The following is a 26,554-nucleotide window of genomic DNA, read 5'->3' on the forward strand; positions in this document are numbered from 1 at the left end:
TGGAACCGACCTGGCAGCCTGAACGCCCTGGTGAACAGCTGGAGCAGCAGCACCTTGACACCGAGCAGGTAGAGTCTGAGCACCGGGAGGAGACGAGACCGGAGAGAGAACATGTCTGTCAGGACCTGAGGAGGAGCACAGAGGAGCAACTCACTCGAAACGGTACTGATCCGCCTGCGGGACACGTTCCAATAGGAAGTCATTCGACCTCACCTAACTGCAGAGGCATCACATCACTCGATCCTGCACTTTACAAACGCAAAGCACTGAATTTGATTGTATTTTGTATTTTTGGGTGTTTTTAATCGCCGGAGGGCCTATTCTATTTTGCACTAGTTTTTACTGTATTTTAATTGTATTCTGTATTTAGTCAGTATTTTACAACCACAGATGTATGTTGTGTTTTTATGAGGTGGGGGTTAAAAGGATAGTTCACCCAAAAATGAAAATTCACTCATTATCTACTCACCACTATGCCGATGGAGGGGTGGGTGAAGTATTTGAGTCCACAAAACACTTTTGGAGTTTCAGAGTTAAAAGCGTTGCAGCAAAATGCTACACAATTGAAGTAACTGGTGACCAATACTTCAAACGTAAAAAAACAGAGAAAAGCACAAAATGGCTCTATACTGATCCTGTGGTGTCATCCAAATGTCAGTGAGCACTGGCATTCAAATTTTACTCGAAACGGTGTCATTAACACCATGTTTTTAGCCTAAATGTCCGCTGTGATCCACACCCGAATGTGGCTCCAGAGCAGGATATCGATAAAGTCTACATCAACGATCCATCAAATACCAGGGAAGAACATTGTGAGCATGTACAGTAGTGGTATCTCGATTCATCCTTCTATCTGACCCTCAAGGACTTCCTCCATTGTTGGCAGCTAAGACCGCAAATGCGTCCCGCCCTTATTGCTGTTTAAGTTGGACACTACGAGATAGTTGTAATGCCCCTTGGTTTTTTAAAACATTTGCACTATTAGCTGTTCGGTTGAGGTGAAGCGTGATACTCAAGCGTTGGACATCTCGTCAGTGAAGAGCAATGAATCCTAGGATTGATTGGGCCGGGAAAGGATCTACCTGCTAGAGCCTTTGTTTCTCGGGGTCAAAAGGACAGAGCCTTCGAAATGTGTCGGCCTTGTCGCACTGCTGCAATAGGTCTTCAGATTCCCAGCGAGCGATAGGGTGTGATAGAAATATCTTTAGATGAAAAAGAGGTGCCATACATGAAGACAACACCGACAAAGATGTTACTTTGGAAAGAAGAGATTCAAGAGCTTTTGGCGATAGGACCGTTGACATGCTGTAAACACAAACATGTGATTTCCACAGAGGAATTTATTCTCCCTCCTGCATCCTCTACCCAGACGCCACCCTTCGCCTGATTGTTCCGGTTGTTGTGAAGGCGTCTGACCCGGAGAATCTCCTGCTGCATTCTTTATATGTGAATTGAAAGCCATTTACGTGAGCTTTTCTTGAAAATCACCCAATTGGCCAATTTCTCTGACGCCCCGATGAATAGTTGACCTTGAAAAGTCGGATCTCCAGTAGCCATCCATCACTTGGCTGTCGAGGTTGAATCGGCGCATGATGGAGGGGACTCGTCGCTGCTGCTTGGCTGCTTGATGTGCCATATTATCCTTCTCTGTAGATCCAGCATATTGCTCCCTTCAGCTCACTGACTATCTCATTAACTGCTGCCAGAGAGGTCACACACGATGGAAGCAACAGAGGGATGACACACTAGTTTGATCCATAATTTCCCAGGATAGGCTTTAAAAGCATGTTACTGGAGCAGCGCGGCTTCTGTCTGCAGCCTTATTGCTCCTCTTTTACTTGGAGGAAGTGATTTCTGGTTGATTGCTGGATGTTAGATTTTCCTCTGGGATCACTTGAGTCCATCGCACCAGTGTGCTCTTATTAGAGGCCAGTCATGCTGCCGTGATAATTAGTCAAAAAGGACCTCAGCTGTGAAAGTCCTGACTTTTTCTGCAACACTAATTCAACACTAATTCTCTGATTTAATCAGCGCTAAGTGTCCCTTCAATTTGCACAGAGAAGATCCACCATCTATGATGTGAAACAATAAGATGTAACACAAGTATGTTAACTCAAATGGTTTTGTGATTAGAAAAATAACCACATACTGTATCTACATGTATTTAAAGTGAAATACCATTTTAAATAGAAATGTGTAGTATGCATCATATCAGCTTTAGTGACAGTGTTATCATATCCTGCTTTCAATACACCCTGTAGATATGGAACATCAACCATTACACTGGGCATAAAGGTTTTTTGTATCATCATTCCACTTTAGTAAACCTTGTTTTTGTTGAACAAAGTAGATAATAATGATGGAAGTACTCAGATCCTTTACTCAAGTAAAAAGTGCCATCACGTGTACAATTTAATTTGTGGCTCAGGAGGTACAGCGGATCATCCACCAACCAGAAGTTCGGCGGTCAGTCTCCCCCTGGTGGCTGTGATGGCAGCGTAAGAGTGATGTGTGATAACGCAACTAATATTGTAGAAGAATCTGAACTGTTCAGAATCACTTGTATTTCATCATGTAAACTGAACTGCTTCCCATTACTGAAAAAGGCAAAGCAACGTGTACAGTACTTATCAGTCTGTATAAAACCGACAAGCAGGTAGAGGCCTTGTTCACACCAGGCAATAACACGTGTCTTCAGTAATCTGATCACAGTGGACACCTCTGAGTACAACTGTTCAAACACGGCATTAGAATGCGTCTCCACAAGCAACACATAGATTCGGTTTCCACTTTCACGCTGGTATCACCACTTGAATTGATTTAGCCGTTGCCATAAGTCACCTTCCCTATTTCAAAATCATGCTATGGGGATATAAACACTCATATATGAAAAGGATGGACAAAAACGTTGCACTGTCCATAAATACCTGTGAACTACACAATCATCAGGAACACACAATGGGGCAGCCATCCAACTATTTTCATCCAAGCTTTAGCACAAGATCAAAATCAGGTCGATGAATGAATTTCGTGTCGATTTGTTATTATTGCTCACGTAATTAAACATTTCCATTTACGGTATATAAAGCAGGTATGTGGCGCATGTCTTTGTCTTTTAGCATCTCAGCTAGATTCAGACACTGAATCATCTGTTAGCAAAGACAACAGGGTCAGCAACTGATGATCCATGTTGTGTTAGACGCTGGTGGCCAAGGCTAATGCCAGTTGTTTTTGACGAATCAGCAAAGGCTATGTCATGACCGAAAAGGCTCAATCAGCAAACAGTTGTAAGTATCTTTGTCATCGTTTCTGAAAATCTCCATTTCTGCCCATCCAGACTAAAACTGAAACAGTGGATAGCAGCACTTCCAAACTTCCAAACACAGATGTGTGGTAGTGTGGAGGTAGCCTTAGAACAACTGTTCTTCAAAGCATCTGGAGACTGATGTGGAAGTGGCAAACTCAGATTTTTCAGCTTAATGTAAAGCTTTTGTTCGTCTGCTGCAGTGATGCATCATGTCTGTGTTAACAGGCTAAGGAGCCAGCTGCATCTTTTGTCCCTGGCGCTTTAAGTTGGCCAGCCAATTTCATCACGACCCTTCCTTCAACTTAATTACAATCATTTCTGTTAAAGACAGGTCTGGGGGCATTCACAATAGCTTCTTCCTGTTTTCCCTTGGCAGGGAAATCATTAGTATTGGTTTGCGTCTTTCTCACTATCCAATAGTTAAGGTCTAACTAGACCGGCAGTGCTGACAAGCAGTTGGCCCCGGTTATTAAGTCTGCTTAGAAGGCAGCTAAATGAGCAGCAACCTAAAGAGACTGTGTCATCACCACTGCCCTCGTGGAGGCTGAGCTGCGGGAGGCTGTGTATGTGTGTATTTAAATGTGCGAGTTAATGCAAGCTGAGAGGGCGCACGTGTGTGTGTCGTGTGTATGTGTGTGTGTGTGTGTGTGTGTTTCTTCTGCCACAGCCTGAGAGGTTGGGGGGGTCACCGAGGCGAGCCGGCCTGCTTTTGTTAAAAGGAAATCGCATCTCACGGATGACTGTGGAATGATTATTTGGGTTGATGGAACATCAGGGAGACAGTTGTCTACACACACACACACACACACACACACACAAATGAAGACATATGTAACCCTCCCCCCCCCCCCCTCCTACACACACACACACACACACACACACACACACACACACACACACACATAAACACACACACACACGAGACATGCCAGGAACAGGACGTGACAGGAGGGTGTGTGATGTAAATAACATTTGAACAGCATCAAAATAGCTCCAACCAACAGTCACCTAGTCTTATATGACAACCACTGGCTGGCTGCAAAGCCCAACTTGTCTTATTTTGTAAATTCAGGCTGACAACCCCTCTACAGCATCTCTGCGTGTTTGTGCCAGTTAAAAAGTAATCTTTATTTCACATTTAACAAAAGTTTATTCCTGCTGAGACGAGAAGGTGGATGTTATTCGATATTTTTTAGTAGATAATGGCATAACATTTTTCAAATAGGATGATTTTGACACGCTATCACTGTTTTCTTTTTTTTACTACTGATCGGCTGTCACCCGGGGAAGATGGCAGGTAGAGTGTCATATTGTGAAGAAAAGGTAATTTTCTGGCTCTGTCATGGGCAATTTGGACTACAGAGTGCAAAAAGCTTGTTTGAAGTGATGTTGTCTTTGTGTCTCTGTTTGGGCTTCCTCTTTCAGTAGCCTCGGCCCGTCCATCTGAGCGGCAGGCAGTCAGGGATGGACTCAAAGTTCAGACTCCTGAGCTGCAGACTACACAGTGTGCAGACCTTAATGAGTAGAGAAAGGAATCCATGGGGAATGTCTTTAGCAGCCTGAATTGCAAATATCTGTGTGCACCTATTCTTGATTCTTGGTGTTAATAGCAGTAGGTGTGTAGGTGCGTGTCTGTGTGTATGTGTGTATGTGCTGGACAGTGTGAAGAAGACAAACATGTTTTTTTAAAACCAGAATTAAAGTGTAAAAAAGACAATTTTACATTTTGAAATTTCTGTTTTTGTAAAGATTAAACAAACAGGATACAACAATAAAACTAAGAGGTGGTGGCAGTCTGATTCTTTTAAAGGGATAGTTCACCCAAAAATAAATATTCACTCATTATCTACTCACCACTGGCATTCAAATTCAAAATCAGGCCAGATGTTACCCCCTGCTCAATACCCTTGCACTAAGCCAGGATGTTTCACAGTCTGAGGCCTGAATGGAAGAAGGGCTTCAGTCTTCAGGGAATATAAATGCAAAGTTTTCGAAGTATAGTAGGTTCAGTTGCTGTGATCTGTGAGATGTAAACAGGAAGGATAGTGGTGCTAAAGAGTCACTTAGCTGTGGGCTTGCTTACAACTTGAGCCCTGTTTTTTTTCACCTACATTTTGGCAAACTAGCGCACAGAAAAAGTACAAAGAATTAGCTGCTTTGGAAACCCATGGATTAGCAGAGAACCATGACTTTGATACTGAAATCATCTTAAAAACATGTCAATTCTAGAGGTAAAAGGATTTTTTCATGACTTCTAAGCAGATTTATGGACGTCTATTTGTGACGGATATATCATTATCTAGTGTGAGGCACACTGAATTCAAAAATACTGTGACTCATGAGCCTCCCCTTCAACTCTCCCATTTCTCCCTAGGGAGACATACAGTATCTCCATACAGTTAGAAAATTGATGCGCTAAACTTAAATTAAAGGGATAGTTCACCAAAAAATGAAAATTCACTCATTATCTACTCACCACTATGCTGATGGAGGAGTGGGTGAAGTGTTAGAGTCCACAAAACACTTTAGGAGTCTCAGGGGCAAACAGCGTTGCAGCCGAATCCAATAAAATTGAAGTCAATTGTGACCTTTTCTTCAAATGTAATAAAACAACAGAAAAAACACAACATGCCTCCATACTGCTCGTGCAGTGTCCGCAAGCCGCGACATTCATATTCAACTCGAAGCGGCGTCATTTACACTGTGTTTTTAGCATAAATGTCGGAGGCGTGTTCACGTACCCTCGGGCACATGGAACACCGCACACACTCTCACCCAAGGGCACGAGCGGGGTGCACGAGCAGTATGGAGGCATGTCGTGTTTTTTCTGTTATTTTATAACATCTGAAGAAGAGGTCGCCTTGGCTAAAACACTTTTTACCCCTGAGACTCAGGAGGTGTTTTGTGCCTCCATCAGAATAGTGGTGAGTAGATAATGGGGGAATTTTTTGGTGAACTATCCGTTTAAGCTGCTGGCTTCACCTTAATCTCACTTTCCACAAGAAAAGAAATAATTGCATTTCCCAAAATGTCAAACCATTCCACTCGGAACATTTTTCAGTTAAGACTTCTATCATGACATCTTAAATGAGGAACTTTTACCTACTTTCAGTTGTTTTGTTGGGCCCAGTATCATATACAGTGTATCAAAGGGTTTTATTGAGTTTCCAACATAGCCCCAGGTCTACATAAGGACAGAGGGAAAACACAACAACAAAAAACACTAATACATTGTAAGTAAAAAAGAAAAAACTCAAGAGAGGCAATTCAGAGAGAGAGAGAGAGAGAGAGGGAGATCTCTTCCTTGTGCACTGTAGCCAAGGGTGGGAAAAGGCAGCGGACTGTACATGGACAGATTTGGTAATTGTTGTGTCGCCTCAGCTGCAGCTGCCACAGGCTTTCCATGGGGAGTGAAGCCAAAGGCCAGCTTGTAAACATGAAAGCGAAACCTGAGATTTTTTCTGCGTGTGTTTGCAGTAGGAAACTGCACACACCCTATATCAACATCTTGGAGGAGCATCTGGTTTTGGATTTTCTCTATTTTTTGACTTAAAGGCTTTTGCGAAAAAAAGGCTTAAAAATGTCCCAAAAGCAAAAATGTACACTCTCATATTTTCAACTCTTAAAACAGTAATATTAGGGCACTGCGGTTTCTAATTGCTGATTGCTTGTTGGTTAGTTTGAAATAGATTTCCATGTGTAACGCATGTTGTAATAGTTTTTTTTTTTTATCTATTGATTTCTGGGACATTACTGTAAAATGTTTCAAGGTGTTTTAAGGTGTTTCATATCTGTTTGTGTTATTTTCATGCAGACATGTGTGTGTGCACTGTGTATATCTGTGTCACTTTTAAGGGGATACATTTCTGTGCATGTGACTGTGTTTGTGCATTTTTATGTTCATCAAATACATCCCAGCACTGTAGAGTAAATATATATATAAGATATAGAATAAGGAGCAGTGGGAGAGATATTTGCTTGCACCGATAAAGAGTGTCATTAACACCATTGAACGAACACACACATACACAGCAGGTTTGCACAGCTATCCCTATTAGGACTTTGCATTGATTTCCTTTCATTGTGGTAAATTTAACCAAAACCACATCCCTAACCTCAACCAAGACCAATTCACACCTAACGCTAAACCTATAACCACAATTCACATCTTACTCCTAACCCTAAACAGGACCTCAGGAATTATGTTTTGCCCCATTAGGACCACGCTTTGTTTCTCATGACGTCTACTGGTCCTGACAAGGCGAGTAATTATGATGGAAAAGGTCCTGAAGAGGACAGCACACAGTATTTAACACATATAATTTAGATGGTCTGTGAGTCCATGTGTGTGCCTCTGTTTCTGTCTGAAACCTGTTGTCACTGAGACACGGCTGTGAGCCTCTGCATGAACACAGAGATCCTGCGTGAGAGATGGTGTATTTAGGTCTATGTGTGTGTGTGCTTGTGTGGCTTGCCGTGTGTGTGTACGTGTGTCTCTCTGCCTCTCTGTGTGTGTTTTGCCTCCTTGGCCTCTAGCCCTTCCCTACCCCTCCATTTAACCCAACAACACAGTTTCTTCAGCTCCATCATTGTATCCAGGTGTCCTCCATCAGAAACACGCACAGGTTTCAGACAGAAACAGAGGCACACATACTGACTCACAGACTGTTACATTAAACGTGTTAAATACTGTGTGCATGTGTGACTGTGTGTCCTCTTTAGGACCTTTTCCATCCTAATTACTCACCTTGTCAGGACCAGTAGACGTCATGAGGACTGAAGCGTGGTCCTAATGAGGCAAAACATAATTCCTGATGTCCTGTCTAAGGTTAGGATTAAGAGATGAATTGTGGTTAAATTTAGGGTTAGGTGTGAATTGGTCTTGGTTAAGGTTTCGGATAAGGTTTTTCGTTAGACTTACCACGATGCATTTTGTTTCAGTGTGTGATTGTGTAAAAAAAACATCCGATGGGGTGGATTCAGAATTGTTTTTTTACTGTCTTTTTTCTACATTTTCATTGATTTCTCAGGGATCTTGATGAAAAAAATCCGGCATGTTAAGGGGACTGATTTTTATGTCTGTAAACAATCCTGCAAAACTCAAAGTGAGTCTCCACCATTATTACCTTTATTCGCCTCAACTGAATGAGAGCAGCACTTTTAGTTAAATTTAGATCATTAAATGGGCCCATTTTACAACCCATTCCCTGCAGTTATTTCGAAAACACTTTAGGGTACATTAGAGTTTCTTTCGAGGTGGGAAAGCCTTTCAACCTGCATCAGACCACCAGGGGACAATAAAAGCCTCCACTCAAGGCCAAGTTAATAAGGGAGGAAAATCTATTTGCATGGAGGATGATTAAAGTAACTCGATATAATTAATGCAGGTTAAGGTTTTCCCATAGGAAACCCGTGCAGATGATAAATATCTAATCAAACACCCTGCACCACATCTGCTTTATGGAGAAAGAGGAGGTGACACAGACAGATCTGATGTTTTAATGAAGACGATGGAAGGCTCATGTATATGCTCTAGATTCCAGCCCTGAGTTGTTCCAGGTTTACCAACATTGATTGAACTGTCCTCCTGGCCGGAGGGAAGCTGGATGTGGCTCATGTCTGTAACGCAGTGTTTCCGTTTCCAGTCTGCGCTGACATGCTAATCATGTGCGTTGTTTGGGCTGGAGGGAGTCTATTACGCTGACTGTATCACATCTATGTCCACTGGGGGACACACACTGGGGAATGTAGCCTCAGAAAGGAAGGAAGAGGGAGAGAGGCTTGCACGCATTCTGGGAAAAGTGTGCGTGCGTGTGCGTGTGTGTGTGTGTCGAAGCTCGGACACAGCAGACACGTGTCACCTCAGCTCCAGTGCCGTCAAGCTAAACTGACATAAACAGCCCCAGGCGGCCCTATCAGAGATGGACTTTACATAACGGCTGAGTCACTCACAATCTATTTTTATGGCTTTGAGGTGTGTGTGTGTGTGTGTGTGTGTGTGTGTGTGTGTGTGTGTGTGTGTGTGTGTGTGTGTGTGTGTGTGTGTGTGTGTGTGTGTGTGTGTGTGTGTGTGTGTGTGTGTGTGTGTGTGTGTGTGTGTGTGTGTGTGTGTGTGTGTGTGTGTGTGCGTGCGTGCATGTGTGTGTGCCAGCGCTTGTATCTTTCTAAAAGACAATTTGAGTTTTAGGTCTTCAGAATGAGGACATATTTGTGATGTCAGGCCATCCTGTCCAGGCTTCACCGCTCTGAGGTGATGTTTGAAGGCTGTTACTCTGGTTTTCAGGTTAAGGTATGAATATGGGTTATGGTTAAGGGGGGGGGGGTATGAATATAGTGCTTTTTAAACTTGAGATAGCCTTTAGGAGAGAGTAGAGAAGTGATAGGGAGGGAGAGCAGAGGGATAAGGGGGATAACTTGCAACAGGACGCACCAGTAATGATGGCAGTGAATGAGTCAGGGAGAGAAAATCCTGAGAAATAGAAGGAAACAAATTACATTTTAATCTGGTTCTTTATCTGCCTCTGAATATTCCCAATTATTTCTCTTTTCTGTTCAAGATAGTGCCGTTAATTATGTGAAAAGGTAAAACAAAGACCTCAAGATAGTAATGATGGAACAGAGATGTAATGTAAACATCCATTCATCTATTATCTATATGCAGCTTATCATTTTAGGGTCGTGGGGGGAGCTGGAGCTTCCCAGCAGACAGTGGGTGAGAGGCGGGGTACACCCTGGACCGGTCGTAAAAGGAAAACATTTTAATTAAATTCACCTCCCTTCAGGGAAAACCACACAGCTAGAAGGTTTGGATCTGAGTCTATGCAAACAACTGTATCCAAAATATGGAAAATATGGTATTTTGATTTTCACAAACCCCACCACTTGAAAAAAAACCATCTCAATAAAAAATGTATATTCCAGGATGTATCAAAGCAAACTGTACGTTCACGTGCTCCTCGGAGGGTCCTGTTTCCTGAGCTGTGAAGTCATTCTGACTTTGATATGTTCAAGTGCTCTGAAGTTGGAATGAGGAAAACGAACGCTGTGAACAAAATGTGTTGTATTTGTGTGTTTAAACAACACACCACACATTGACACCTCTTTCCAGTATTTGAATTATAAGAAAGAGCAAAGAAAAAGGATCAGGTGTGACAGGCTGGTACATGATTTAAAACCTGTGCACGTTAATCATGAAAATGTCTGTATGGCTAAAGGTGCTGGTGAGAGATGGACATAGTTTGTCAGTGACAAAATGTAATATTGGACAAGTTGACTTTAGAAGCCCCTATTTAGAGTTGATTATAAAATGATGTTAACGGGTTTATAAGCGATGAGGTACCAACATTTTTGCCAGCTTTCCAAATACTTTTTTCTGACTTGAGATGCCGGTCATGTAAATGTTCCCAGTCAGGACCATAATTTTTCAGATTATTCCGACACCACAGGAACGCACAAAATGACCAGATGTTCGATAGTCACATCATGCATACTTTTCCTATCACTATAAGAGGGAATGTGAACTACAGCGCTGTTAATACCACAGCAGCAATATTTAAATTTTAGTGGGAATAAACAAATTGGAACCCGTTTTTGAAAAAGCTTCATTTATAAGGTTTTATAAGCCATAACTAATGGATTCATTAGCTGCTAATAAATCATTGAAACAGTTTACTGATGGATTTTGGTCTACATGTGCTGCAGGCTTTTCCAGAAGATAAGTGGTCAAACAAACAACAGACTGAAGAGGTTGTCCTAATAAATTAAAGAGCTAAAAGTCAAGCTAAATGTCACGCTGGTAGAGAACTCTCTACAACCCGCCAACCCCAAATGTACTCATTACATTCTCCAGATAATACAAACGAGAAGGCAATTAAATACCAACTTGAACAGTGTCAAATGTGAGAGTTTGTTTGATCTTAATTATTGTTACCCAAAGATATACACAGACCCAGTTCCGGAACAAAGGCTGTGTTCAGACTTCAGGGTAATAAGATTTTATAAGTTTCTTAAACCAGATCTTTAGGACAGACTGTCTGACATATGCTTTGCTCTAGTAGTTACGTATGTGTCAGTATCTATGTAGCTAAGTGGTCAAAAGACACTTTGAAATCCAATTTGAGCAACTGGAGTGTCCCGACTGTGACACAGCTGAAGAGATTTGATTAGAATCACATTTCAAACCACCTCCAATTGTGGCTTTGATCTAATTAGCAAAATTCGCTGTCCGGCTGGTGTTCTTCCCCAGCTTTTTTAAATCTAACTGAACGTGCCAAAAAACAAAAACAACTTTGTAAATGAGTTGGGCTGGACCAGTGTGGACACTGAAAAAGAAAGTATTATATATACCTCTATCTGCTTTTATCATAATAAAATAGTCCTGGTGGAATCAGTCCTGGATATACGGTGTAAGAAGCGCTCTTAATACATCCTTGTGAAGAGCAGAGTACCCTTCAGGGAAAAGCAGCGACTGGAAGTGTCATAAATATTTCAACGTTGGTTAATTTTTTTTAAATATATTTTAAATAATGTAACATAAATGCCATGTTCAATTAATTGTACCAGTAAGTATTAAGTCCTACTGAAATGTCCTTGAGCAAGACACTGACTATCCAAGGTCCCTGCTGTGTAGCTGTAGCTGACCCCTGACCTCTGACTTCAGGCAAGAAAATTACTTTTATATAGAGAAAATATATTGTTTATGTAGGAACAAATAAAACATGATTCATATGCTTTTCACAAAGATGCTGGTCTTACTGTTGTTAATTGTTATAAGTGTATTTGTGTATTTCAGTGATTAGAGTGTATCACGGGGCATGTCTGTGTAAAATAATGTTCATCAGGCATGTCAATTTTTTTTTAACTAATGATATTATTAAGAGCGTTAATATTATTATTATTATTATTAATAATAATAATTTTAATAATTTTAATAATTATTATTATTAATAATAATAATATACAAATAATAATTTTAATATTTATTTATAAAGCACCTTTCAAAACACAATTGAAGGCAAACATGGGAAACAATAAAGCTATTTGAAGATCACACAGCATCAAAGCACGAAAATGAAAAATAGATAAATAAATGAATTAAAATTTTAATTAAAAATATATAATTGACCTTGTTATGAACTGACTGATAATGGAGGTTGACGTGAGGTGCATCACTTGCAGCTAAATTATTACTGTTTGCCGAATGGTATTTGCAGCCGTTCAACAACTAAAGGACAAATATTGAAAATTAAAATACATAAAGAAATATTAATTATTCTCAGTGTTTGCCAAACAATATTATTTCATTTACTCAGCTCTGACTTGATTCAGCTTCTGGGCCTCGCTCCGTGACCTTAAACGTCACATCCCAGCAACTCGAGCAGAAACTTTAACCTTTACAGCTGCGTTGATAGTTTGATAACAGGAAACGTCTCTGATCATGTCTGTGTTCATGAAGGCAGGTATTATGTGAGACTTAGGAATTCATCAGCAATGGTGGTCAAGCCGCTCTGTCCACTATGAATTATTTGTGAGAATGAACAGCAGGAGGCAAACACACACACTCATTCATACTCTGCCAGTATTTACAAATTCTGAGGTCAGAATAGGTTCAAAAAAATCCTAACTCAGTCTCAGCCAGCTTTAATAATTTACTTTTATCCCTATATTTTATGACTTCAGTCTCAATTCATCAAGGTGTGTTCACTTTCAAGCTTTCTGAAAGAAGCCACGTCTGTTTTCATCCTACGGCATCACATCAAGTTTCACTCTGTTGTGTTAGTGGAATAAAAATACCCCTGATCACATATATGACCATAAAGATTGAGGTGAAACCAATCCAGTGTCACAGTCTGATGCATTACATTAACGCAGATGTTTATTTCTGTTTATGGAGTAAAACTGTGGACAGTGATTTAAATTGTGGACCAAATAAAATTCAAGAAGAAAAATAATGAAGCAGTGTGAACTTATTGAGTTATTTTAGGTTATGGTGACGCATTCATTATTGTATGATTGATTTGCTATGTGATATGTAAAAAAAAAGTACCAAAAAAAGGGCCATCTTTTTATGTTATGTTATATATATGAAAAGGGGACAGGTTAATATAAGTACATTTCAGTATGTACAAGTATAAGTGTACTGCACAATGTACAACAAGAAAGAACTGCTGCACAATTTGTACATTGTATATTACAAAGAATGGACAAATTGACCAATTACACAATCTTGATCCCTATCTTGATATTGTACATTTTGATACGGTATTATTTCCACTTTTATTTTATTTATCTGTATTCATATTTTTGTTCTTACAACATTTTCCCCTTCCACTGCAACTTCCATGTGTGAATTTAGAATTTTCACTACGGAGGATCAATAAAGGTATCTCATCTTAGCTTATCTTATCTTATTGTTTTTGTAAAATCGTTTTAAGATTACGATGAAATTAACTAAACTAAAATCTAAACTGGTCTTCAATATGTCTGTGATTGGAAGTGTTGTTCAATTAACTTTTCAGCTCACGCACGCTGCATAGAACATCACTTCTGCCATCACACACTTGGTACACTGCAATATTACAGTTTGTAGGAAAAGATTTTCAAAAAAGTTGAATTTTACTCATGGTCATGTACACACACTCTCACACACACGTGCACAGGAACACACACACCTGTCTCTCATGCTGAGCCTCCTTTGCTCCACATTTTTTTTCCTCATCTGTCATTCTGGAGCATGTCAGTGTTTAACCCCCTCCCACGCTGGCACTCACAAACGCACACTGCCTTTCTTTTTTTTAACAAACTGCACAAACATACACACTCGCTCAAACACTGCTTTTTCCCCCCACCTTAACACACACACACACACATACACACAGGCAATCCAGGGCAGTGGTTTAAACAGACAGACACCAAGAGTAAGAGCAGGATCATTTTGTGTTGGGGTTGATGAAGTTGGAACAGCCTGGAACAGCCGTTTACAGTGTGTGTGTGTGTGTTGAGAAGTGACAGAGGTTGGCTGTATATCTACTCATGGCTGACAGGAATCATTTTGTTGTCCGGTCAAAGAGGGCATCTGCCATCCCTCCAGACTCTCCTTTTCTCTACAGGAGAGTGCACACAGCCATTTACCGGGCTGCATCCAGCATTTAGGCTGCTTATGGATTTTTTAAATACTTCCACGTTGCGCCTGCAGCTCTAAATAAGAAGGTTTAGGAAAAAATTAATCTTAAACTTTCATGAATTGTGTGGGGGATGCTTGGATGTTTAAATCCTCTGGGGGTGTTAAGTGGTGTTCTGTGAAAAGGGGGTAATTTTACAGTGTGTGTTGCTGATACTGATTATCAATCAGCACTAATCAGGTATGAGTCATATTTCCTGTAATAGGACCACCCTCATGTTCTGTGAAGATGTGGATGTGTAATTTTTGTCGTATGGGGTTTGGTGTCTGTCCTTCTCTCCACATTCCTGCTCCAATGTCTTAAAAAAGCCTCAAAAGGCAACATGTCCTTGGTGTGTCCTTCACATTATCTACTTTAGAGTGTGCACAGCTTCTTCATTTCCCCCTGTCTGGGGTTGCTGCAGATGAAAACAAATTACTTTGGATCCGTGGAAAGCGGCAATCATATCTCACATGTTCATTATCTTCAATATCTTTATGGGCCATGAGACAAAAAAAATGTAGCCACTGTGCAGGTGCCAACGTGCCTGCAATGTTGAGAGGTCCTTCATCAAGCGTGCGGCCAGATTGTGTGTGCGTGTGTGTGTGTGTGTGTGTGTGTGTGTGTGTGTGTGTGTGTGTGTGTGTGAGTGTGTGTGTGTGTGAGTGTGTGAGACATCTTCCTATAAACTAAGAGTGGACATATAGCGTGTTGCAACAAGCCCACAGGATGTCAAGGGGAATATAAATGCGCTATGCGTAAAAGCATTAGAGGGTGTATTTACGATAAGGGCTCCAAAACATGGCACAAAACAGATTAGGAAGAAGGAGCCAATGGAGATAATCCCGTTATCTCGTTGGATGTAAAACGCCAATGTGGAAGCATCCACAGAGACCAAGATGAACTGAACGTGAACTAACGCTGCAGATGTATACGGGAGGAGGAGGTGGAGGATTTGGGAAGAGGAGGGGGTGGAGGGGGGCGCCAAACAATATTGGAAAACACTGTTGTTCTTGACCTTACGGGACACCCCCACGCTGTTTACCGCAGTGTGACCGGCGGCCTTCGTGTAGCCTTTTAAATGTGAGCGGGCACACGCTCCATCCGCACCAGTTCGATATCCTCCTCATGACATTGTTTCACCTTTGAGTATTTCCCTGTAATTACAACAGTGGGTCTGTGGTGCATAATGTTGCATATTTATAGATGACCGATATGAAGTTGAACAGAAATGATTGAGGGTCTCTCTCTGGGTTCAGGGTGCCGGGGTGCCGGGGGGGACGCACGCCGGTCATCACCTTTCTAAACCAGAGCGCATTTAACATTACGCGCGATGGGATAGGAATGCACGCGTGTACACACACACGCACTGCCACAGACAAGCCACAAACACAACAAGAAGCAGCAGACAGAAAAAGCAGACTCACGGGATGACCCTGGGCTCCTCTGCGCGCCCCATCGCGAAATCCCCGTTATTCCCGTTTTTTTTTAACGGAGTCCTCAGATGCCGTGGTCGCAGTCCACGTCCCTGCAGATGTACCAGAGGATCACATAGAGGATGAGGAGTATGGCGAAGATGAAGAGCGCGACGAGGATGGCCTTTGTCACCGGAGAGATGATCGACTGCATGTCAGGAGCAGAGCCGGGCAGAAGCGGCGTGCAGAGGGGCTCCGTCCGTCCGTCCTCAGTCCGCTGTCTCCCTCGCTCTCCTCCGCTCCTCTCCTCCGCTCCGGTGGCAACTGTTGAGGACGGAGCCCGGAGCTTTGCCGTGCGCGAACTTACACATTTAGACCCCGACGCACATGCACCCGCACTCCACGCCGCGAAGGTATCCTATATGGGCTGCCGGCGATCCAGGCGCGCAACGCGTGGAGGGGCTTCCCCGGATAGAAGAGCGGCGCAGGAGTGAGTGGGCTGTCAGTCCACAGGTCCTCTCTGTCTCTGCCTGTCGCACAGCAGAGGACACAGCAGTGAGGAAGCAGGCGATCGCTGGATAACGCGATGAAATCCAGCAGGTGGAGGTTCAGACTCAAATCCAGCAGAGACGTCTCTAGACTCAAGAGTGGAGAGAAGTCCCAAATTGCGCGCCGAGCTGCTGCACTTGTCAGCAAACAGGTTGATTAGTATTCCTCACATTGGAGGGTGTGTGTGTGTGTGAGAGAGAGAGAGAGAGAGAGAGAGAGAGAGAGAGAGAGAGAGAGAGAGAGAGAGAGATATCATATCACGACCCTCAACGTGATGTTTTGTGGTAAAACAGTTCTTCTCAGTCATATACCTCCTATAAGTCATAAAATATTCCCTGGATCCTTCTTACTTGTGTATTAGAATAAAATATAATCATCAAAATAATATTTTTTACATTTCTTATGAGTTAGTGAATGAACAAACCAAGAGAAATGTCTAGGAAAGGCATTAGGCCAAATATACAGTATAAGTCACCATGGTGAAATATATAACCCTAACCCCATGGTTTTCAAAACACTCTTTAAGCTACAAGACAAATTTTTGCTCCTGAGGGAAGTTTGTGGTTTTAAACTCTATTTGACAAACACTTGATCTATAAATATATAAATATATATATATATATATGTGTGTGTGTGTGTGTTGAAACTTTATATTGCTATAGCTGAGACTTATATTGTAATCATTATTTGTATTGTTTACAGTTTATAGTAAAACGCCCATTCCATTAAACAGAGTTAAATATCAGTTAGTAATGAATCAAAGGGTTGAGGTTCGTTTTTACTCGTTTGTTTTCTTTTAGCCTCATAAATAAAATGTGTTCAGCAGTTTCTACTTCAGAGGCGCACTGCTCACCGCACTAGCCCCTCGCCACCGCTAGATGGCGACAAATAGAGACGTCCGTGCCTCCCATGTCAGTGATGGTGTGTGTGATTATTCCGCACACCATCGTTACACTGTGTTCTTCTTGCATAACAACCATGTCAGCCGAGCGGGTGTAAGACGGACAGCAGGTAAGAAGACACATTGCGGCTTTCACAGCTGACATTTCTCCCGTGCGCCAGCGGGACGCGCCGTATTGTTTGTCTTGGTAGCGAGCTATAGCTAGTTAGCTTCACTAGCATTGTGGCCTGTGGAGCGCAGTGGCGGAGGAAGCTAGCGCCGCTGAGAAGTTTGCGCGAACCGAAGTTGTGTTTCGTGTCATTCGTGGCGTTTGGTGCGAGTTGGGATTCATTCACGCGCGCTGCGTGTGAGAGGACTCGTCCGTCACTGTACAGATGCTGTGTCAACTGAACATTGCGGCTGCAGGAGCTGCTCCATGTTTGCAGCTACGTGCTAGCAGCTAATTAACTAGCTTCATGCAGGCCGTAGATAGCGGTCGAGTACTTGCATAGTGAAAGACTGGGCTTCCGGCCGTAGCCTTCAGAATAAGGCGTCCAGTAAGCCATGTGTTGGGTAGTCAGTGGAAGAGTTTAAAGCAGATATATTAAGTTTGACCCTGCGACATTTGCTGGTTGGAATTATGTTATAGTTATAAGTCTCGAATTGAATAAAAACAACTGAAATAATATCATATTTAGTTTTCAGGATACTTTATTTGCTTGGCTGGTGTGGTTTATGGCCCTTTTCAGATCATACCAGTACCAGCTTGCAATAATAATCAAAGTTTGATCGTTATTTTGTTTATTTGTACACGCTGTCCTGTTCGAAAGGATAAGCGATGGTTTTAATTTGAAGGAGCGCCGGCCCCCACTTCCCACGTCTCCGCAGCGGTTTTGTTGTGAACGTGATGAAGTTAGCAGCTCTGACAGGCGCGGCTAGCTAGCTAGCAGGCTAGCTGCCAGGCGAGGGACTTAACCCACTTAACCCGAGTGACACAGTGAGTGTGTTTACATATGGGTCGCAGCGGTTGTTGTTTAAACCGGGACAGACACTTGTGCTGACTCCCGGGTCGGTGAGGATTAGCTCCCGTTCAAACCTGCACTCATTTTTAAACGGTCCACAAGTGCTAGGTTAGCTTGTGTTACCGTTTTAACACCGAGCCACTGCTGGTTAACTAAGGAGGTGTTGAAGTGCAGCTACAAGTCAGTGTCCTTGTTCAGTGTGAAATATATATAACTGGTTTTATATCTACTCTCTCTGCGCTGGTAATATCCTGTTCTGAAATTTAAAGGCCACATTAAGAAGTATATTTGACCTGGATCATTACTACATTAACTTATACAGCCATCAGCCAGAACACTGTAAGGTTAATGGTTTTAATATTGTTTGTGATCCGTGCACGTGAGCAGCTCTAAGTATGGTTAACTTGCTACCCTTTATATAAATACAAATAACTTGTATTTCTCTCTCTCGCAGTCCAATGTCTGTTGATGATACAGGGCCTCTTATAAGTTGGTGTCAACTTTAACTGGGTCAGCTGTTGTGTGTGATCAGACCATACAGAGAGAAATATACAGTGTAAAGTAATAACAAGTACTGTGATGCAACATGAGGAAGTTTGAGAATTTACGCTAATTTTGTGCTGTTTTCATGGGCCTAGTGTTATTAAGATTATTGAAGTCATGTTGTATGCAGATTAGTACGTTAACGTCTTTAATTTTATGTTCCCATAAATTAGAATATGTTTCTTTAACACATTACTGATAAGTAACCTTCACAGAAGAAGGTCAAATTAGGGATTGTAAAGAAAATGTTGACCTGAAAGTTTAAGCTTTCCTTCGTAGTTACAATTGTCTGTAATTTAGGTAATTTTATTCATGATGATATTCTGTTCTGTGTCAAATCATCACACTTCGGGCCACACCATGACAGATCTTAATGTAACCAGGCAAAACCTCTGGCTGTCCAAAAAAAAAGAAATGTTCATGCTTATTTAATCACATGAGAAATCTATGGAACCTAAATGTCATGAGTCTCTGATGCTAATTAAGGGAGATATGGACAAACAAAGCCTGAATCTATTTGAATAAATACAGTATGCTATCCCAAATATAAAAAAATAACATGAGTGATTGTAACAGTAAAAGGGGAATTGCAAAAACATGGTGTTGGTAAGGCACATGCAAAATTACCAATTTATTAGTTTCAGCATGAAACATTTTACTAACATCTGTGACTGTGCGGCCCAGAAGTGATGTTTTGCAACAGAATGACCCACTTATGGTTCAACCAGTTTATTGGTTGTAGGCTTTTATGACGCTGCCGATATTGACCTAGACTTCTGTTTCTCCACTATATTTACAACATGGACTAATGTGGCAATATAATGTCTCTTTTTTTCAAATAAAACTCCAGAACTACTCTATGTAAGATGAACGCTGATGACAAGTTGGATGGCATGCTGCTGAAGTGCAGCAGCGGAGGGATAGATGGAGGAGGGCGAATCGGGCTGGCCGGCGGAGGAGGACTAGTGGTGATGACCCTGGGTGAACGGTCACTGGTGAACCACCCTCTCTTGGCCGAGGACGACGAGGACGACGACGATGAAGACGACGAGGAGGAGGACTTGACCGGGACCTCGCTGGTCACTCACGACCTTGTCCCACCAGAGCAGCTGATGATGCAGGAGGAGATGATGATGAAGAATAATGGTGGTGGAGATGGAGAAGAGGAGGATGGAGGAGGCGAGGTGGGAGTGCATTTCCCCCTAAAACTCACCAATAAGTTGCCGTGCTTGCTACATATGCCAGTGAGTCCATGCTGGTTTAAGAAGTAGTCCATGTATTGATAAGATTATTTGTGTGAATACTGTTCTCACAGTTCAGTGTGAAGTGATGTTTACGTCATTCTCTGGCCTGTCTTTTACAGGGAGTCAGTTCATTCATCACTGAAAATGTATCTTAGGCATTAACACATGAAAACCACCCATGCCCCAGTTAACAGTTGTACACATTCATAGTCAAAAGAGCCTAAATAGTCTTAAGTAACATATACAATATTTTTGAAATGGATGGCTGTTTAACATTTCACTTAATGACAGTAATTTTAAATTTATAGGGTTAAGTATCGTGTGTTTTTTTTCTAAGCGAGTGCTTAATTCTTTACTTAATTTTACTTTACTTTATTACCTTTATTTGACAGGAATGGTTCATATTAACAACATTTCTGAAAATATGCCAGAGTTAGCCACAGAGGCTAATTTCCATCTGTAGTCCCCTGGGCAGGCAATAAAAGTGCGACATAAACAGGGACTACTTTACATAAAAGCAAGAACAACAGCTGTTAAAAATACACAGAAGGAACAGTACATGGCAACAAATAGCAGGACAACACAATTTTTAATATAAGGCCTGGTGGTGAGGTGTGAACACTTTGCACAGAGACATTGACAATCAGAGCAGCTGCCAACCTGAGCACAAGAATGACATGCAAAACAACAGATAACAAAAATACCATTTTGGTGTTCACAGTTTTGATTTCTAATCAACCAGGCTCTTAATGTGGAGAAGGAATGGTAGTTGGCACAGTTTCTTATGTGTTGCTGTACTTTTTAAAAGTATGGAAATGTTAACAAATCTAAATAACAAAGTCACTTAAATAAAACCAAATCCAACTACAATAATTTAATACTAAATGATAGTTTCAGTGCTTAATACAGCAAAAATGCTCCAGACCAGATGCTCCAAACTCTACATCAATGGTCTCCCCACTGCCGAATGATGTGCTTGTTGTGTTCCTCCCTTTACACAGAATTGTTTTCTGCTCATCCCAGTGTGGGAAACCTCTCACGTGAAATCCAGCCACACTTTAGCTTTAGGTATTTTTAGGTTGTCGTGTCAACTCGCGTTTGAGGTAGCTACGAGCTAACTCTGGGCTAATGTTACATGCTGCCAGAGCCTTGCAGAGTGTCTGTTGCTACCGTACTTAAGTGTAATGTTAACTAGGCATGCTTATTGATGTTTATGTTGCCTGTAAGCACGGCAGCTATTTCAGTACAGAGCTCAGGCACTAAAATGAGGCACCGAAATCTGCGTTGTGATTTGGTCTGTCAGGTACAGACCATGTACAAAACCTCTAATGTATCAAGTCGAAACCCTAAGAAGGTCAACTGGTCCATAATCAGAGTAAAGAGAGAGAGACTGCAAACTGAGGAAAGCATCAACCAAAAATGTTTGTGCTTTCTATTTCTCTGCATCACAGAAAAGTAAAGATGAGATGCAGCAAATGTGCACCTCAAAATTACATTTTTCCTGTATATAACAATTGGATCGTATTTTCATAGGTTCGGGCCATCCAGTAGGTTATTTTCTGAAATCCTGGAGAGTGGCAGTATAATAAAAAAAAAAAACTCTCTCACAGATGTATTCTCTCAGCATACAGGTTTTCTAGGACTAGTGGTTTTCCTCTGGTCTATTATCCCTCCAGCAGGGGTAAATCCTTAGAGGATGCTTGAACCACATACACTGGCTGCTTAAGTTGTGAAGGAGCTGCTGCTAAATAGCGAGACCGCCTCACTTTGGTTGTTTGAGTGCTGGATGAGTGGGGGGGGGGCTTTAGAGGAGGTCATGTATCTGACTTATCTATGGTCCTACGTTAACAGATGAGCATCAAGCAGGAAGTGAAGCTGTCTGAACCAGCGGTCCAGATAAAGAAGGACAAGAAAGGATCCAAGGACCTGCTGGTGTGTTCCAAGAAGAAGAAAAGGAAGCAGCATTCACCAGCAAAGGTGAAGGTCACAACACAACAGAAAATCAGGGTTTAAAACCTGTTTGCGAGCTAGAGGGATGGAGGGACTGATACATTCTCTCAGAGACAGTGGAAAGATTGAAACAAATACCCGTGTTTGTCTTTGTTTTTTTATCGTAGATTCTCAGCAGCAATGACGACGAATCATTGGGCATGCAGAATCCCAAGTGTCACATCTGTGGTCACTGTAATGCTGCGTTCAGAACCAACTATCATCTGCAGAGGCACGTCTTCATTCACACTGGTATGAGTTACTCAGTCGTGTTTTTTTATGTTGCGGTTGGATTATTTTTCCATTATTGAAATGCTAAATCCAAAAAGGGGCCTTTAGCAGTGTTCAGCTTTTTGTGCCTACACAGAGGTTTCTGCATATTTATGTATTTTATTCAAACTCTAGGTGAAAAGCCATTTCAGTGCAGCCAGTGTGACATGCGCTTCATTCAGAAATATCTCCTCCAGAGACACGAGAAGATCCACACTGGTGAGTGAAGAATACAGTCAGTATTTACTAGGATGTTATTTATCATTTTAGTCTCTTAGAAGTGAGTCTGGTGTTTCTCAATTTTTTTGTCTGTTTGTGTTTAGGTGAAAAGCCTTTTCGCTGTGATGAGTGTGGGATGAGATTCATTCAGAAGTATCACATGGAGCGACACAAGAGGACTCACAGTGGAGAGAAGCCCTACCAATGTGACTACTGTCACCAGGTACGTTGTTACATAGACAATCTGGAGGTATAAAGATAGTTTTGTAATCCTATTCACCCAATTCACATATTGATTTGTCCTTTTAGCATCTTCATTACTGTATATTTATATTATAAATACACACTTTATTCTATTCTGTATATTTTTATTTAAGAAAAAGAAGACAAAACAATCACCAAATAAGCTGTGACTTGTGTGTGCCTCCATCCACAGTACTTCTCCAGAACAGACCGGGTTTTAAAGCACAGGAGAATGTGTCACGAGAACAGGGAGAGAAAGACCAACAAGGCTGCTGGAAAAGTGGGAGCTTCACGTGAAGCAGATTCTTTAGGTCTCCCCATGCTTGCCAAAGAGTGCTCACTGCCCAAGAAAAAGCGCCAGAAGTGTGCAGACAAGAGCTCAGGCGCTTCCTCCACTGTCCAGACAGAAGGGCACATCATCGCTGTTGTAGAAACGGAGGAGAAGGAGGAGCAGAGACAGAAAAAAATTGAAGGTGTACCTCTCTATGATGTGTCCTCCAAAGTCAAACACGAGTATGTGATCGCTGACTACTCAGTGGAGTTTCCTGAAGACACGGCCGGCCACCACCAAGAGGAAGAAGACGTGTCATCAGAGGAGACGACCCCTCCTAAGCTCGTTCTGAAGAAAGTCCCCAAGAGGAGTCTGAAACAGTCCAGTGAACAAACTCCTCCGTGTCTGTCCACGTTGTCTTCCTTCGAGGAAAATACCAAGGTCACACAGTATACCTTTGAAATCGTGGACAAGCAAGGCCTTTTAGAAATAGAAAGCAACACTGAACTGGAGTCAGTCGAAACCCTTCAAGGTGGACCAACAAAGCCAGCAGCCAGCAGCACAAACTACGACGATGCCATGCAGTTCCTCAAGAAGAAACGTTACCTTCAGGCTGCGATGGCCAACAACAGTCGGGATTATGGCCTGAACACAAGCAGCATCTCCTCCCAGCCGCCTGTTACACAAACCGTGGTGTCAGCAGTCATTGACGAAACTGTCCCCGTCACCATTCTGGATTCGCAGCCAATCAACGCAGAGATCAAGGCAGCTCACGACAAGAGTGTGTTACCAGATGAGGTTCTTCAGACGCTGTTGGAGCACTACTCCAACAAAGCTAACGGGCAGTCGGACATTTCCTTTAGCGTAGCAGACACGGAGGTGACGTCAAGCATATCCATCAATTCCTCCGACGTTTCGGACAGCAGCCCCGTTGAGAGCCTCGGAGCCTCCAGCGCCCAGGCTCCCCCGGCGACAGAGAAGGTCAGCCTCCTGCAAGAATACTCCAAGTTTCTCCAGCAAGCCCTGGAGAGGACCAGCCAGAACGACACCTACCTGACCAGCCAGAGCCTCAGCCTGGTCTCTGAAAGCCCCACGTTAGCCGGACAGCCTCTGTTCTCCACAGAGAAACAGTTTCCTTCCCCCAGCAGGTTCAAATCAGGAATGAGCTCCCCGCTGAGGTCCACTTTAGACAAACCTCACTTTGGATTACTGGTCGGGGACTCCCAGCACTCGTTTTCATTTTCAGGCGATGAAACCACCCCTCCCTCCGCAGTGTCCCCTGCTGAGGAGGACTTTCTGGAGCAGGTCTCGCCCTCTAAAAAGACAGAGTCCTCACCGGGAATACTGCAGACATTTCAGATAAGCTCCTTCGATCAGAACTTCAAAACTCACTTCCAGACATCGAGATCTGGAGCCTCCTCACAGTTTACTGTAAACAACGGACAAGTAAGTCTCCGGGGACACAGCACGGACTTCGCAGAGTTCCCCTTAGTCAGAGTCACTGAGACCAGATCTCAACTGAACTCCTCCCCAGACGTTTCATCCAGTGAAACATTTGGCTGAAGGGACCGGGGACCGGGGGGTGGGGGGGGGGGGGGGTCGTCATTCATTTCTGTCAATAATTTCGGCTGCACTTTATCTCATGTCTCCTGTTTTGCCAAAACAAGTCCTGTTGTAAACGAGTTCTCTTTCTCAAAGCATTTTTATCAGAAAACTCATTCATGATCTTTTTTTCTTGCTAAGTTCAACATTAACTGAATGGAAGTACTGACAATGAATTAATCACGAGCATTTCCCCTTTAAAAAAAAAGTGAATTCTAATCATGTGTGGGTATATTTCTCCCTCCAGAATGTACATGAAGAGACAAGGTGACCAAAGTGTTAAGTGTGAGGAAATAATATGAAAACAATAATGAAATATTCTCTCATACTTTTGCCATAGAGTTTATTTTGAATGTTTTTATTTGTCAATCAGTTTGCCTTTTGCTGCTTAATGCAATATTTCCACTATTTAAAATGTAGGCCCTATTTATGTATGCCTTTTTTGCTCTTTCTGTAGCTACCTCCCCCGAGCTGTGTATCTGGTTCAATTTCAGTTCACTATGACGCCAGGGCCACACTGGATGGGTGAGCGGTGCTTGTGCATTGCAGTCCGTCTCGCTTCTCATTTCTGTGCCTGTGTCATCACATCAGAGCGGCCACACTGCCCATGCTTTTCTTTTAGATAGTTTTCTCTGAAGTACCGCACTTGGTTCACAGCAAAATAGATGGTGAAAATGAACTTTCACCAGAGTTTCAAAGACAAACGGTTGAATATGTCACAAACATGGATATTTAGGTAAAAGCACCCTCGCGTTTCTGTTGACTGAATCCATTTATCTGTTTTAACAAGGTGTTGTTATTATAGGACCAGAAGATGCACAACTTTCCTACCGTAGAGTCCTGGCATTTAGTTGAGCACATAACTTTATTATACTATTGATATATATATATATATAATATTTATTTATACAGTCATCAAAGCAGAAACTTCACGTAGCAGCTTCGCAGCAGACACGCAACAGACACCTGAACAGAAGTGAGCGAAATGCAGTAGATCAGTGACGCAGCTGTCACACACTGCACACGCACCCAGTGTGGCCCAGGTGGGAACTCCTGTTAAACTGCTCATTAAAATGAAACCATCATTAGAGATTATTGACTATATGTCTTATTGAACTGGCCTAATATGGGTGTTTCTACACAATGCGTGTAATGACTGCGACAGAAAAATACTGAACTGACATTGTTTGTCAGATCTGATTCTCATTCACAGATTGGACCTGATTTGGTTTCTGTGATGTCCAAAAAAATTTGATATTCTCAATCATGAATTGTTTAACAGTCATGGCTGAATTTCCAGGCAGTGACTTTTACAAATATAACTTCAGTGCAGTATAAACTGTGCAATATATAAAAAGGCTGGGCTGAATTAGATCTGAAAGAGTTTCTCCCCCCCCCAAAAAAAGCTGCACACATGTAATGACTGCAGGATAATTCTTATTTTCTCTTGGTTGTTGTGAAATCACATAACAGGATTGTGCTTAATGTTTGCACAACTTGCACATTCTTCACTACAAGGGATGTGGCACTTATTTCACAGTGGATGAGTTGCATTATACCTTTATTTAAAAAAGGCAAAAACTGAGATTTCTGACATGGACCACTTACAGTGAAAGCCCCTGTGTCAGATTTACATTATGAGATGACCCTCTTTGCTTTAGTCACTTAGCTGCAGCTTGATGTCTCGTTCTTATCGGAGCTTGCACAGGTTTCTGGGGAACAAAACAACCATGACGAGAACCCTTTCTTTTCATTGAAGGTCAAAGGAAACAAGGTGATTGGATTTCAAGTTTCATCAGTTTTGTATTTGTGCCTTTCTTTCTTTTCTTTTTTATCTTTTT

The 26,554-nt window shown here is 42.1% G+C and overlaps 2 protein-coding genes across 8 annotated transcripts in view; one reads left to right on the forward strand and one right to left on the reverse strand.

Moving 5' to 3' along the window:
* The window catches only part of LOC117754663 (dehydrogenase/reductase SDR family member on chromosome X-like), a 40,548-nt gene extending 23,895 nt beyond the window's left edge, over positions 1 to 16,653 (reverse strand). The window contains exons 1-2 of one of the 3 annotated variants that reach the window (XM_034573726.1): positions 15,894 to 16,653; positions 11 to 125 (exon numbers count right to left, since the gene is read on the reverse strand). In XM_034573726.1, the coding sequence (XP_034429617.1) occupies positions 11 to 113 (103 nt within the window). In that variant the 5' untranslated portion in view covers positions 114 to 125; positions 15,894 to 16,653. Of the gene's footprint in view, positions 1 to 10; positions 139 to 15,893 lie in introns of those variants that run through there. The other 2 variants (XM_034573727.1, XM_034573730.1) reach the window with 2 other exon arrangements.
* znf148 (zinc finger protein 148) lies at positions 36 to 25,862 on the forward strand. Of its 5 annotated transcripts, none has more exons than XM_034573723.1 (7): positions 36 to 162; positions 19,726 to 20,119; positions 21,971 to 22,096; positions 22,237 to 22,360; positions 22,514 to 22,597; positions 22,702 to 22,820; positions 23,034 to 25,862. In XM_034573723.1, exons 2-7 carry the CDS (start codon positions 19,742 to 19,744, stop codon positions 24,672 to 24,674), a joined length of 2,472 nt encoding a protein of 823 aa, XP_034429614.1. In that variant the 5' UTR covers positions 36 to 162; positions 19,726 to 19,741; the 3' UTR covers positions 24,675 to 25,862. The 5 variants fall into 5 exon arrangements, with proteins under 5 accessions (XP_034429614.1, XP_034429612.1, XP_034429616.1 ...); XM_034573721.1 differs by lacking the exon at positions 36 to 162 and adding an exon at positions 17,324 to 17,441; XM_034573725.1 differs by lacking the exon at positions 36 to 162 and adding an exon at positions 17,324 to 17,441 and having other exon boundaries at positions 19,726 to 20,059.
* The last annotated feature ends 692 nt before the right edge of the window (positions 25,863 to 26,554 follow it).

The sequence above is a fragment of the Hippoglossus hippoglossus genome, chromosome 21 (assembly GCF_009819705.1).
Source record: "Hippoglossus hippoglossus isolate fHipHip1 chromosome 21, fHipHip1.pri, whole genome shotgun sequence".
Taxonomy (NCBI): Eukaryota; Metazoa; Chordata; class Actinopteri; order Pleuronectiformes; family Pleuronectidae; genus Hippoglossus; species Hippoglossus hippoglossus.

Bases quoted from the DNA above. Each gene is read 5' to 3' on its own strand.
- znf148 (XM_034573723.1), top strand. From the start codon at position 19,742: ATGAACGCTGATGACAAGTTGGATGGCATGCTGCTGAAGTGCAGCAGC. The intron at 22,097-22,236 runs GTGAAGGTCACA...TTTTTATCGTAG, and splicing joins AGCAGCATTCACCAGCAAAG to ATTCTCAGCAGCAATGACGA. The intron at 22,598-22,701 runs GTGAGTGAAGAA...GTTTGTGTTTAG, and splicing joins ACACGAGAAGATCCACACTG to GTGAAAAGCCTTTTCGCTGT.